The 14,549-nt window shown below is 44.5% G+C and overlaps 1 protein-coding gene across 7 annotated transcripts in view; it reads left to right on the forward strand.

Moving 5' to 3' along the window:
- The window catches only part of magi1b (membrane associated guanylate kinase, WW and PDZ domain containing 1b), a 131,691-nt gene that overhangs the window by 96,079 nt on the left and 21,063 nt on the right, over positions 1-14,549 (forward strand). For 5 of the 7 annotated variants that reach the window (XM_041033054.1, XM_041033056.1, XM_041033055.1 and 2 more), the window contains 4 exons: positions 1,451-1,636; positions 1,828-2,487; positions 12,190-12,221; positions 12,684-12,728. In XM_041033054.1, the coding sequence (XP_040888988.1) occupies positions 1,451-1,636; positions 1,828-2,487; positions 12,190-12,221; positions 12,684-12,728 (923 nt within the window). The remainder of the gene's footprint in view (positions 1-1,450; positions 1,637-1,827; positions 2,488-12,189; positions 12,222-12,683; positions 12,729-14,549) is intronic. The other 2 variants (XM_041033058.1, XM_041033059.1) reach the window with 1 other exon arrangement.

A 14,549-nucleotide genomic window follows, 5' to 3' on the forward strand; every position in this document is an offset into this window, starting at 1 on the left:
CACACACTGCACAACACCGCAGAAACACAAGGACACTTGCTGAGTCCAACTGTGATGCATTTTCATTGAACACGTGCTGCAGCACTGCCATAACCTAATGTGATACTGCAGGTAACTAATCATACATTCCTGTGTGGTCCCTTCCTCTTCATGTAAGTCTTCTTCTCCCTCTTCATTTCCCTTCTTTCCTTCACCTCAAACCAACATCTCCTCATTCCTTTGTGAGAAGTATGAACTCATTTATCTGATGTGGTTTTTCTGTAGTATGTGGCTCACGCTTTGTCATTAGAGCTTAGCCTGTCCCTGTGAATACGTCTCTCCAGTTTTTTGATTTTAGACTGATACCATGTGGTATATTTCTTCCTTTCATTCTTAATGCAGCATAATGAGGTAGAGAAAGCAAGAACAAAAGGAAGGAAGACTAAGTAATTGGGTATAGATTGCACTGTTTGAGCAGCAGTTCTCATGACTTAAGACCATTGTGAAATGTGTTTTCAGGAGATTTCTGTGTTAATTAAACCCTTGCAACCAGTGCTGAATAAAATAGATGTCTTTCTGGTGGATGGACTCATTTTGTCAGTAGCCATTTACTAGGGTGGAAACCTCTCTTATGTGCACATGTATGTCATGTGACCTTCATGTACTCGGGATGTCACCGGTCGTTGATGTCAGAACTTAAAAATCTGGTTCATCTCTGTCACACCTTTAAATTCCAAACCACTATTATAAGTGAATAGGACTCATATCATTTATATTAGCCAGCGGTGACAGAAGCCAAGATAGTATCATTTAATTTGCACCATGTTAAATTAAAAAATTACTTATTTTTTCATTATACGGTGGTCCTCTAAATGAAAGTAGTTGAGAGGCGACTTCTTTGTGCCCCTTTTGGAGTATTGATGTCTTTACTGCCCACTGTGCAGGCGTCTTTGACAGTGCTTTTGACTTCATGCACTTTTAAGTAATCAATATTGCCTTAGTCAGTACAGTATCTGTATAAGATCGTTTACAAGCAGTATATACAGCTGTGTTTTCCCCAGCCAATATAGCCCTGTATCATGCGTTTAAATGTAGTTGCCAAATACAACCAATACCAACATGTAGACCCACAGTAGATGCAGAATCAAAGCTCAAGGTGAGCAACTGCTGCCATCCCCTGTTACATGTGATCTCGTTTGGGTTTCTGATTCCCTCCTAACCTAACTAATCCATTTGTTATAATCAGCTCATTCTGATTCACATGGTGTCTTCCGGGCAAACAGTAAACAATGGCCAGTAGCCGTTCCGTTGCACTGTTCAGTGCTTCACAGAGAGCAAAGGTTAGTTATGTGTTTAGATTAATGATAGTGAAGGTCAGACAGAGCCCAGAGCTGCTTAATTCAATTTGTTCTGTGTTCTCGTTGGTGTATCACAATGGTCTAAATTGAATTATTTCTGCTTGCGTGTTCAGGAGGGAAGCCTTTCTTTACTCGGAACCGATCTGAGCTGAAGGGGACTTTCATCAATACCAAGCTGAAAAAGAGTCGTCGGGGGTTCGGCTTCACTGTTGTTGGAGGTGATGAGCCAGACGAGTTCCTGCAGATAAAGAGCCTGGTCCTAGACGGACCTGCTGCCCTCGATGGCAAGATGGAGACAGGTTGGTGTACTGCATATTACAAGTTTACAAAGAAGGAATACTGCTTTAGTTATATTTTGGTTTGCTGACTGTAGCATTGCGTTTAAATAACGAAGTGTAACTAATATCCACTAAGTAAAACTTTGGCATTGGTAGAAGAATATTTTATTTCATGAAATTAAACTAACTTCTCCCTCTTCTCCACCTCCTAGGTGATGTGATCGTGAGCGTCAACGATACATGTGTGCTAGGCTACACCCACGCCCAAGTTGTGAAAATCTTCCAGTCCATCCCAATTGGTTCCATGGTCAACTTGGAGTTGTGCCGTGGCTACCCACTGCCCTTTGACCCCGATGACCCCAACACCAGCCTGGTTACCTCAGTGGCTATTCTCGACAACAAAGAGCCCATCATTGTCAACGGCCAGGAGGCTCCCAACAGCTATGATTCGCCTTCCAGCCACGGCAGTCAGAACAACAACAACGGCTCCACCAATGGCGGGGCACCCCTCAACGGCCTTCCCCGACCCCACAGCCCCTCTGCTGAGGTGGCGTCTGATACCTCTTCCCAGCTCGGCTACCCCAGCGACGTGGTCACCCTGGCCTCGTCCATCGCCACACAACCAGAGCTCATCACTGTACACATGGAGAAAGGAGACAAGGGCTTCGGCTTCACCATAGCCGACAGTCCCGGAGGTGGAGGCCAGAGAGTGAAGCAGATCGTGGACTACCCTCGCTGCCGCGGCCTCAAGGAGGGGGACATCATTGTGGAGGTGAACAAGAGGAACGTTCAGAGCATGTCTCACAACCAGGTGGTTGACCTGCTCAGCAAGTGTCCCAAGGGCAGCGAGGTCACCATGCTGGTGCAGAGAGGTGAGTGGAGGCCATTCTTTCTTCATGGATGCTTGTTGTATCAATACATTTGTCATTTGTCATTTGTATTTTAACTAATGAGAGCGGATGGAGATGAGGAAGGTGGAGGAAACAGGTGTCAAGTTCTATGGCAGCTTCTGATTTATGTGCCCATATGTTGAAGTAATGCAAAACAAAACAAACCTTTCCCATGAATCTGCTTGATGCTGTTCACAAAAAAATAATAGGCTTCTACCTTACAGGCTGTTCCAGCTCATAGAGAGCTCTTTTATTGACACACATATTTATTTATTCATGTAAATAGAGGTTGGAAGCCCAAAAAAGTGATTGCAAAGAAGGCAAGATAGAGGGATAATTATGGTAGGGAAGGAGAGAAGGGCTGGAGAGAAAGTTGATGTAACACTGGTTGACAGTGAAGTGGGAAGAGAGAGTGAGGTGTTTACACTGAATGGCATCGAGAGTCAGAACATTATAGCGGTCCTGAAATGAAAAGGAGGTAGACAGAAGGAATAGTTAAAAGGGGAGATGGAGGTACTATGAAAAGACGGGTAAACACGGGAGAGAAACTCAGGTTTAGTAGGTGTTTCAGGTCAGAGAGTCTGAATATTCTTCTTTCTTTCCAGGCTGTCTCACACTCAGCTCCTCTCTTTGCTCAGGTTCTTCTACACTTCACTTTGTTTCTGCTTGCAGTTTGTTTGTTCGTTGAGAACACGTCTGGTTTATTCTGGGCTTTTAGTGTACTGCCATGCCAGAGTCGCTTTAAAGATGCCACCAATTGTGCTGGCATGCCTTTTATCCACCCACCTGCTTTTTTGGCTTGATACAAGCTAAAGCCTGTGACATTTTGCTGTTGACATACAGTACATTATCAGCGTTGGCTGGTCAGTGTCAGTGCTGCAGCAACAGTGCACGGGCATGTGAATGCGGCTATTGAAAATGCACCGCCCGGCTTTTGTCACAGCCTCTGATTGAAAATCACTGTTGCACAGAAGCACTAAATGGAAACAAAGAAACTGTGAATGGAGGATAAAACAGAAATGATTGAATTTCAGTCTTTTCCCTCCAATCCCCCTCAGACTCACAGACCTCCAGAACTCTAAACGCACTGTGTGATACAAGTAATTGGACCATTTTCTCTGTCAGACTGTCCATAGCTTGCTTTGGGGCATATTAATTCAAATAACTAAAAGGTTTTTTGTGTATGTGAATGTGCACATGTGCAGTTATATCCTCAGTAGGGTTAAGTGCTCGGAACTGTTAAGGGAAATTGGTCAGATGAATGGCAGCTAAGTCACATTGTAGTCTGACAACAGGTCTGTCTTTTTCTCTGCATGTGACTTCACCTCAGTTTGTATCTGTCTCTTTCTCCACTCTGTCACTCTCTGTCTTTATCTCATTTCTTGACACACACACACACACACACACACACACACACACACACACACACACACACACACACACACACACACACACACACACACACACCAGACCATCCCACTCCCCCCACTCTGGCATTTTGTTAATGAGCGTTTCTTCGTCATGCTAGTGTACACAAGCCCATAAAGTGATAGAGCGTCATCATGGGCAGCGGCTTAATGGGCCTTCGGCAAAGGGGAAGGCAGTTTAGCTGGGTTGGTGTAAAGGCAGTGCCCGGCTTTGATGGCCACAGACAGACAGATATGACTGTGATAGAGGGAATGGCACCCAGCTGAAACACAAAGGTATGGATGATGCTAATGCATGTGGAACATTTTAATTGAACCAGCACTACTAAATGTCTTTTAGGGTTGGTTTTATCCTTCTAACCGATAAACATGGAAAAGCAGGACACAAATATGAAAGCCAATTTAATCTTTATTATAGCAGCACCTGCTTGTCTGGTACTTCATGCAGATTAATAAACTATAGAACAAAAGTCTGCTCACTGCACCTCTCCCATTTACACATTTAAGCTCCAAGTGCTGGCTACTGCATGTTTCACAAAGAACCTCTCTGCTGCTGAAGAGCCTGATGACTCTAACATCACAACACAGCCAGTAATTAGAGAGCCAGAGTACAAATTGGAGTAGTGCAGTGTGTCAGTGTCTTTTTTTTTTATTTAATTTCTCTTGGCTGGGTATCAAACCTCCATATTTTTTGGTACCAGCCAATCCGTAGCACTGAGTATCTTAAACTATGTTTTATTTAGGATTAGAGCTTGTACAGCTGCTTGTTCAGACAACATCTGTTGTTTTGTTAAATGAATAAAAGGCTTTTGTGGAAAAATATCTTTCTATTCCTTAGAGCACAGTATCAAAAAAAAAATCATTGTTTTGGTTTTGATACCTAAAGCTCTATTATATTAATACTAATGATGAAAAAATTTTGAATAATACCCAGCCCTGTCTAGCATCCAGACATGGCTTCTTCATGTGTTAGAATTCTTCTATAACTGACAGAAAGCAGCAAATCCTCACACGGGGGGGAAGCTGCAACCAGAGACAGACTGGTATTTGTGCTTGATAAATGACTAAAGCAGTAATAAATTAATAAAATCATTGACAATGTTCTGACTTCTGGACTAATTGATTAATTGGAATCAGAGCTAATTTTATCTGTACCTAATTACTAATTAGTGTTTACACAATGGACAAATAAAAATGATTCAGATATACCATTTATGTTGCATTATAAAGAATTAGAATGAAGAATTAATTTTAGATTTAACTTATAAGTGAATAAATAAAAAAAAAAAAAACAGATCCCAGGGCTCCACTAAAGCGTGCGCACCGGTGTGTTTCTTCCTCCCACTGAATTCCCACACATTTCCTGTCCTTCAGATTTCCCCGTGTTGCACGGTGAATTTGTTCACGTTTTCTTACTGTGTCAGGGCCTCGCTCACACCTCATCATTCACATGCCACATGTGTAGCCAACATATGCACCCAGTCAGACTCCTGAGAACGTGAACCAAGGTTCTAGACGTGGTTCCTTAATTACTCTCCAGCTCTTACTCTCTTCACTGCTCTCTCACTCCAACTCGCTCCACCAGTAGCAGCGAGGCACACTGGCCTCTAATTGGGGTCCTGATGTCAGCTTTGCTTATCATACACATACATCTTTTTCTCTCGTGTTCTCTCTTTTGCTCTCACTCTCCTTCCATCCATCAAGAATCACTTCTTCCCTGAGCAAACATCAGTTGTGGGTGTATACAGAGACACACACACACACACACACTCTGCTATGTATCCAATGATAGTCTATGCATGGTGAAGTCTTAATTGATGGAGATCCACCCCTCCTCCACCCTTCCATCCCCCTTTTCTGTTTCTGTTCCCCGACTGCCAGTATGTAGATTCACACCCGCTCTCCCACATGAAGATGGGAGCCAATTGCCAAGGGCCGCCACACAAAGATACACACTCATTAAGGAGGCAGTGTGCAACAGTGTGCCCCCTCTCCCCCCTCTTTCTCACAGTGTGTGTGTGTGTGTGTGTGTGTGTGTGTGTGTGTGTGTGTGTGTGTGTGTGTGTGTGTGTGTGTGTGTGTGTGTGTGTGTGTGTGTGAGCATGTGCACATCAGCTTGTGAGAAAATGTGAACATGTGTTTTCATTCCACACCAGCCACAGTGAGCTGAATGTTGGGGGATAGAAACTGCAATTCGTGTGAAATCCTGGCCATGTGATTATCATGTAAGGTTTTTTAGCCTCATCATCATCTTCATCATGATCATCATTTACATTTATCTACAACATTTACTATGAATGATGTTTTTTTTTTTTTTTTACCCTTTTTGGTCAACAAAGCACCCAGTGGCCAGAGTATCAGGTTGTGAGACTATTTTTAACCAAGATCCTGCCATATTGGCGTGTATGCCAGGGCCCCCGGAATCAGCGACGTGATGTGTAACACAACAACGTTGGCGTCTGTCCCCCCATGCCAGCTCTTCCTTTTACACATACGTCAATCTGGTTGTGTGACTACTTCCTATACAGAACAGCAACGCAAAACAAAGGAGCAGAATTCCCGTCGTGAACGTTTCATAGGTTAAACACACAAGACACCGCGGTTTTAGACATTTTGTACACTAGAGATGTACTGTACTGCCTATAAGCACGTGGGCATGATTTATTAGTTCAATCAAGCCTTTGTTTTATGATACATCGTTCTTCCATTTGTCTAATTACACCGCTCTAATGTGCTCATTTTCCCCTAGCTGTCTTCTCCTGCCCCCACTGACGCAATGACATAATTCATTTTGGCCCCTGACGCCTTGGTGTAGCACAGACGCTAATTTCTTCTCACATGTTCCCTTTAAAAAGGTGTAAACGTTACAGGGCCCACAGGGACGCATACACCTGCTGTACAGCCCTTTTTGTCAGCGAAAACTCGTTTGAGTGTAGAATTTCTGAAACACAGCCTCTCAGTAGCCCAGCAGCTCATGTCATTAGTCAGCTATAGAAAAATGAAGCCCATTTGTCTCAGTGTGGATGCAGACTTACGATCTACTGTTTTTTTTTTTTTACGTACCTGTTTGTAAGGCCAGGCAGGTGCTGCAATGAATGCAGGGTAATTTGTGCGGGGCTGCGGCAACTGTTTGTAGCCATGTGCAGGAAAGGGCAGGACAGAAGGCTGCAATGGAAGAAAAGAGAGCAAAAGAAGGTTGGATGGACGGATGGATGTCAGAGGATCAGAGAGATGATGAAAGAGCAGTGCAGAAACCCCCATGATGCTCCGCTCTCTCTCTCTCTCTCTCTCTCTCTCTCTCTCTCTCTCTCTCTCTCTCTCTCTCTCTCTCTCCCCCCACTTCATGGCTCATCAATCAGCAATGACACATTAGTCCCTGCTAGCCAATCGGGCCTCACACTCCTCTTCTCTCAGAATGAGAGATGGACCATTTCTCTCCTCCCACGTAGCCAGTGGACGGACAAATGGCAGGTTGAGGGACTAACACAGGCAAGAGGTGTTAAACTATCGCACAAGTGTCAGTGTGTTTGATAAACCCCTCCATTGCACAGTTACTTCCTTTATCTCCTGCTCAATAAATGGGAAGCTAAACACCCAAAGATGTTTCTGAGAACCCAGATTATCTGCATGGCTGCTTGGAAACTCTTAAGAGCATTTATCTACTGAGCGTCCATAGTGTTAAAGCACAAGTGGGTGTATTTCCTCTCGTTTATGTTTGTTTGTGTTTCCCCTCATTGCCTTTAAGTGCAGTTTGAAGGAGAATTATTGCACCCTTGAAGACAGACAGGAGGTTGAAATGTGTGATTTCCTTTGTTTTTTTCATGGACGTGCAGCTAAAATGAGGTAAAAACACCAAGTGGATCATTGCCACACTAGATGGGTCTAATTGGCATAATGGTCAGCAGGAGCACCGACTGCTTGTAAATGCCTCCTGTCAAAAAGCACTCCATGGATCAGTGTTCTTTGAGGACGCACGCTGAGAGGACACAAACAAAATGATATGATTTCACGTAACCCACATAAACAAACTCACAGTTACCGGCACGCACATTCATAAGGCCAGTATAATGTGGACAGTCTTGTACACACCCATTAGAAAGAGATAAACGTTGATGATGGGTCCCTGCACAGACCAAAGCAGAAAATCAATTCACTGTATGGGCAGGAAGCGTCGTATTTTCGCCCACTTCGCATTAAAAATTCTGCTGACTGCACTTTCCAATGGCACCATAACGAACAGCATTGCAGTCCTGGAAAACCTGCGCTCATTTTTGGCTTGCTGGAGGCTTGAGCCGCTGAATCATTGCTTGTTGCACAGGGACAAGGTGAGCCTCTCTCTCCCTCACCCCTCACAAGCTCCCATGTCTTCACACCTCCATAGCTATTGGGCGAGTTGTAAATCTCCACCATTGCACCATCTTTTGTTTCCATGACAATGCTCTGCAGATAATCTGCACTGGGGTCTCCTCTGGGTGGATGTGTGCATTTGTGGGAGGAGGGGATTTCACCCCTGCCTTTATAAGAAAGAAAAAAAAAAAGCCATAGAAAGCACAGAAGAGAGAAAAAAGAAACACTCCATGGTTCAGATTGTTTTTAGATAATAAAGCACTGTAGCATTCATTGGAAGACAAGCTGTTATGTTCCATCACATTTATTTTTTACACAACTCCTTTCATGCATTCTCTGCCTGGCCATCTTTGCTGCCTATTTAGTCACATTGTTTTGCTCCTCCGTCACATTTAATTTCAGTGTTTACACACAGACTCAAAGAGGAGCTAAATAAGGAGCTAAATAAAGCTGTACTCTGCAGGGCTGTCACATCCAGGCTGCTGATGTACACAGCTGATGTGAGCCTTTCATTCCTTCACTGTACAGCAGAGAGCAGCTCACCACAACAACCGTTGCTTGGAGACCGTCTGTCAGTTCCCCACGGTCACCAGGCACTGTCGCCACAGTGACAGATGGACCTGCCTGTTGGAAGCCATCACTCCCAGCCGAGATCTACCAACAGGAACACATACACACACGCGCGGTGGACAGACAACATAATCTGCTTAGTAATGGCTTCCGTTTAGTGACTGCTGTGCTGCCAGGTTGGTGCAACAGTTCCTATCTGTTGAAGGAAACTGTGCAGCATGTTCAGCCGAGGGTGCAGCGCTCCTTGTCAACCTGTACCCAGTTCAGCAGAGTACAATTAATCCAAACCATAGGTCCTTTGACAGCAGTTTTTGCTGAACTAATCTTTTCCAGTGCACAGTTCTGTGCACCGGAAAAGCTGTGAGCCGTGTGTCACAGCTTTCAAATGTATAGTCGCATTTATTCCACCGCACGTTGTTTCCAGTGTTTGCAAAAGAGTCCACGCGGTGTTGGAATTTAAGCAGCTGTAGGGACAGTCACACAGAGAACAACAAGTTGCTGAAATTCATGGAGTCTTTCCTCAGGGAATGAAACAAGACGACTGCTATTCTGTCAAGCTCAATACATTTTTAAATCTGCAATCCTCAAATATATTGGATACTTCATTATTTTGGCTTCACTGGGATTCTCAATAATCTATTGATATATCATTTATCATAAAAACCACATATTACAGAAATGTAGTGCCCTGTAGGTTGAATAGTCCATCACTATGCACTGTTAAGAATGCATTTTCTAACTCAAATTTGAAGATTTAGTAAGCAGTATAAAATGAGCTGGGGCAGCCCAGTCCATTATTTGAGAGCTGGAGGCGCAGAGGATTTAGTCAGTGCTCTCTCGCTCAGGCCGTCAGTGTGCAGGCCAGGCCAGATCGCCCACCTGTCCAAAACCGCTCTTTCCTCCCTCTTGTATGTAATTAGGACTGGAGGTTGGCTCAAACATCTACAATACCTTTTGATCTGGGAGCTTCAAACACACTCTGGCGCTTGACACACACGCAAAAACCCACTGAGCTGCCTCTGCCTGCCAGTGTAATGTTGACGTTTGCACAGCTGTATTTGGGCTGCTTTTATTCCTTGTAAGGTCGTAACTAATGGTTATTCTCATTACCAATTACGTGCCAATTGTTTTTTGTAATTAATAGATTGTTTAGTCTATTAAACATCACAAAATAATGAAAACTGCCCACCAGGAGTTCCCAGAGCCCTGTTTGACATTGTCATTTTGCTTTTTCTGTCCGACCAACAATCAAAAACCAAATGATGGTCAAGTTAATATCACACGAGACAAAGAAAACCTTCACATTTTAGAAGCTGAAACTTGGGAATGTTTGGAATATTTGCTTGAAAAATTCTGTTTAATTGCTGATCAGAAAAGCTCACTCGTAGCTCATTCAGCCCAGTCTTTTATAAATCATGACAAACAGATTTCAAGGTTAAACAGAAAATGTACTGTACATTATGAAGACCCGAATCAACCTGTGTGGGAGTCTGTTTGACGGCAGCAGCCGATCAGTTGCAGTGGATAGATGAATAATAATCAAACGGCAGACTGACACTTTGACTGACAGCACGCTTACCTCGAGACTGAAGTATGCATACGCTTCTGATTTAGGGAATTGCTACACGCTCCAGAGTGAATGATTCCTATTGATTGAAAAAAGGTGAAAAGGGGAGAGGATGGAGACGAGGGGATGGGGGAGGAGGTGGGTGCAGAGGAAGGAGAGAGGAGGAAATAAAGCTGCAGACGCACCACAGTTGGAGCTGTCAGTTGTGAATGAACCCAGATGTCTGAGAGATAAAGAAGACAAGAGTGTGTGTGTGTGTGTGTGTGTGTGTGCGTGTGTGTGTGTGTGTGTGTGTGTGTGTATAAGATCTTATCCTCTCAGTTTCCCCAAAGGATTGACACACAATTGTGGCCCATTTTCTTAGATCAGACACTGCCTAGTCTCACTCATGCTTTACATGTGTTACACACCCCTATTGTATGTCAGAGGTGCTTGTGTGTGTGCGTGTGGTTCGTACTCCACTCACTGTTGAATTTTAAATATTATAGAGGCAAATACACACAGTGAGTCTTGCATTTTCTCTTTGTTTCATGCATTCCTTCTCCCGTTCTCATTTCCATAACTTCATACAACTGTTTATTTCATGCAGAGCTGAGGGAGGAAGGAGGGGTGGAGAGGGCAGTGATGTGCTTAAGGAGCAAATTTCCCTGGCTAGATCCAGGCTGTGTTAGCATTTCAGTCATCCGTCACTCTTTCTTTGCGCTTTTGTCTGTGGCAATGGTATTTCTGCAATGGCATCTCTGGTCACTGCTCGCTCACGCGGAAACCCGTCTGCCATACCTTAAGGAAACTTGGATTTGTGTCAGGAGCGCTGTGCGAAGCCGTCTGATGCCCGTGCGTGCGCAGCTGCATGGATGTTTACCAGCATGTGGGGGTGGGAGGGAGACTGAGATGGAGGGGAGAGGGAAAGAAGAGGAGGGAGGGAGGGAGGGAGGGCGATGATGCTGAGGGTAGAAAAGGGAGGGAGGACAGTGTGCGGTGAGGTGAGAGAGAGAGAGAGAGAGAGAGAAAGGGAAAAAAAGGAAAAGACAGGAGGAAAGGGAGAGACGGGGAGGACGCGCCAACTGCCTATAGATGCTGGAGCCTTCGACAGCGGAGCGCAGCGCTCAGCGGACACAGGAAGATGGTCTCAGTAAGAGGAGAACTGACGGTTGCCTATAATTTAATGTTCAGTATCTTGGACTCCTTCTCCATGGGTAATGCTACGGCCAGGAACTCCAGAGCACAAGCTCGCTCTTCTCCTCTCTGCTCCTCTCTCTCTCTGTCTTTATTCTCCAGATTAGTTGCTCTCCAGGAGCCTGTCCTTTCTTCTTAACTCTCACTTTCCTCCATCGAACACACACTCACTCACATGTGTGCGCCGCCGTCGGGTAGCCAGGGTCTAGCGAGCGCCGGGTTAGCCCTTGGGGCTGGCCCCACTCTTCCGCTGCACCAGTCAAGCCAAGCGCTGTCCACGGCAGTGATGCAGATAGATCGCGCTGCCTGCTCTCCCACCCTCCACCCCCCTCCCTTCTCCTCCCTTCCTCCTCAAACACCAGCCGCGGATAGGCGAGCAAAGGAACCAAAGCAGGGAAAGAGAGGAAAGGAGGGAGAAGGAAACGAGGGCTAGATGAGCACTGTTGTGACATTGTTTTGGAGTCTGTTTTGTTGTTTTTTTTTTGCTTTTGTTTTTTGTTTAAATTCTCCTTTTTTCTTAACATGGACTACTCACTATAACTCCATTGGTAACCTTCTCCATTTTTTCTTTTTTTCCTTCTCTGTCTGGCTTCACAGGGGTGGCACCTGCAAAGAAGAGCCCGAAACTGGTAAGTAGTTGGTTTTCCTGTATTTTCCTCCTTACCCTGCTATCCATCACTCCCTTGTCCTTCGTCTACCTGTGGCAAAAAGGGACATTCAGCTCACTCTCACCGCCTCTCCCCTCCTGTCTCGTCTCTAACTCCCCTCTGTAAGTTGTGACTTGTGCTGATGTTGTGGGTCTGTTTGTTGACATGGGATGCTGTGCTGTGCGGGGGTGGATCCCTGTAGCTTCACATCAGCCCCCACTCCTCTTAGGCGGGGGCTGAGACGGGGGGCTTTGATGCACCGCGTGAGCTGGGTTGCTAACACGCTGATGATCGCATCGCGCTGGGTGCTAAGCTTGCAGTGTGAGAGTTGAATGTATGATCACAGCTGAGAGACGGCCTCATCCTGTGATATCTGCTGCATTAATGGAGGGACTCTGTTCACTGTTTCTGACTGAACGTGTGTTTATCAATTTTGTTTTGCAGGATGATTTTGAGCTGGCTCCTCCATACAGAGATTACACTAGGAGGGTACGTGATGTTGTTTTAGACGGGGTGAAAGTTTTGGGGAATGAGGTGTGGTGGTATTGGTGCTTTGTAATTGATAATGGTGATGGTATGATATTCTTAGATGAGATGATAGAGGTGATGGATAAGTTGAGAATGATAATGATGTTAATGCACGATTTTTTTTAACTTAATGTTTGGTTGCAAGAGGATATTTGTGTGTAATAACACAAACTAAAGATGACTTCTAACGCTGCATCAGGCTAGTGAAGTCTGGCCCTCTGTTGGCAAAGCATGGCTGAGCCGAGTCTTGGGGAAGCAGCAAGGATTTGTTTTCATTGCCCCAGCCCCTCCTCCCTCCCTCCCTCCCTCCTTCCCATCTTCTGTCTCCTTAATAAGTTATTGGAGCAGGAGAAACCAATGTATTAGACCAGTCCCGGAGCACAGAGGGAGAACACAGTGAACTGCTGAAGGTCAAATCTAATAGATCCATCAAGAGCAAGAGATTTGTTTTCATTTGAAAGTGGAATAGGATTTGGACTTTGTGTGCATGACACTCAGAGAGAAACAAGACATAATGCTGCCTCATTGGCTAATGGAGGCGCCATTTTGCTTCATGGAATTAAAGTGACCAAAATTTTGCAGTCAGTGAGAAGCGTCAGTCTTGAGAGTCTGACTTTTTTGATTTTTTTTTTTTTTTTTACTTCACAACGCAACACAGTGATGTTACGCTCATAACACTGATAGTGTAAGCATTCCAGCTGGAGTCACAGCTCTGACTTAATATTTGCTAAAGCGTCAAGCTTCTTTTATGTCTAACAAGGATGATGAATATAAACATGAAGTGCAGAGGTGTAGGAGGCTGATTCAGGGAGTAATGAGTCTGAATTTATTGAAGACATGGCTGCACTTTGAAGGCCAAACACTTTGATATTTGAGAACAGATGAGCCACTTGCCTCAGCTCCTTCGTGGTGTATTTTTGTCCACCACATCCGCAGTACTGGGAGGTCACATGATGTGAAGAGACTGAACTGCTGTCATTTTCTCTTACTGTCTTAAAATATCTGCCTTTCTTTCTCATGCTCTGTTTGTAACCCTCTCACATCACTGATTTCTTTTTGAAATCTTGACAGCAGTGCAAATTCTGCAAACAAACGGTGAAGATGATGTCTGAAGAAAGACGTTGTGATAAGGGTCATGGAAAGGATTTTTGCTTTTACAGTGTGCATGTACTTGAGCTCAGGATTGTATGTGCTTTACCCTGCTCCCTTCCTCTAAAATCCTTGAGCAAGCACTTAAGTGCCCATGTTATTGAGGGGCCAGTGGCAATTTATGAGGAGTTTTACATTTCTGGCCTCACCAGTAAAAATCCTCCCTTCGTTTCAAACACCACAAGTGCTTTACTCAGTGTGCATATCTCTACACATGCAGCAGGGGATGCAGTTTCCTGTTAATACATTCCACTCTGTTAAACAAAAGGAATAGGCAATGTACCCCCGTAAGTTGAGCCACAGTTTTTTTTCCCTCCCACAGCTGAATGACTTAATCATGAGAAACCAAGAGAAGCCACTGAGGTCTTTTTTTCTGCCTTTGTGCACTGAAAGAATTCTCTGAATAAAACAACTTGATTATTCTTTGTGTTGAATGAAGTAGCAGCACAACAATGGTTGACATTATACACTCATGGAATCTGTTTTTACTTTTACCCGACGGAGCAGCAATCTTTAACATTTTTGTACTCTACTCAATTCCTGTGTATTCATGTCTTTGTCTCCCTCGTTCTCTTCCCACAAATCACTACCCCGATTCCTCTTTTCTGTTCCACTGCTGAGCATGCAGTAACC

Source organism: Toxotes jaculatrix, chromosome 3, assembly GCF_017976425.1.
Source record: "Toxotes jaculatrix isolate fToxJac2 chromosome 3, fToxJac2.pri, whole genome shotgun sequence".
Taxonomy (NCBI): Eukaryota; Metazoa; Chordata; class Actinopteri; family Toxotidae; genus Toxotes; species Toxotes jaculatrix.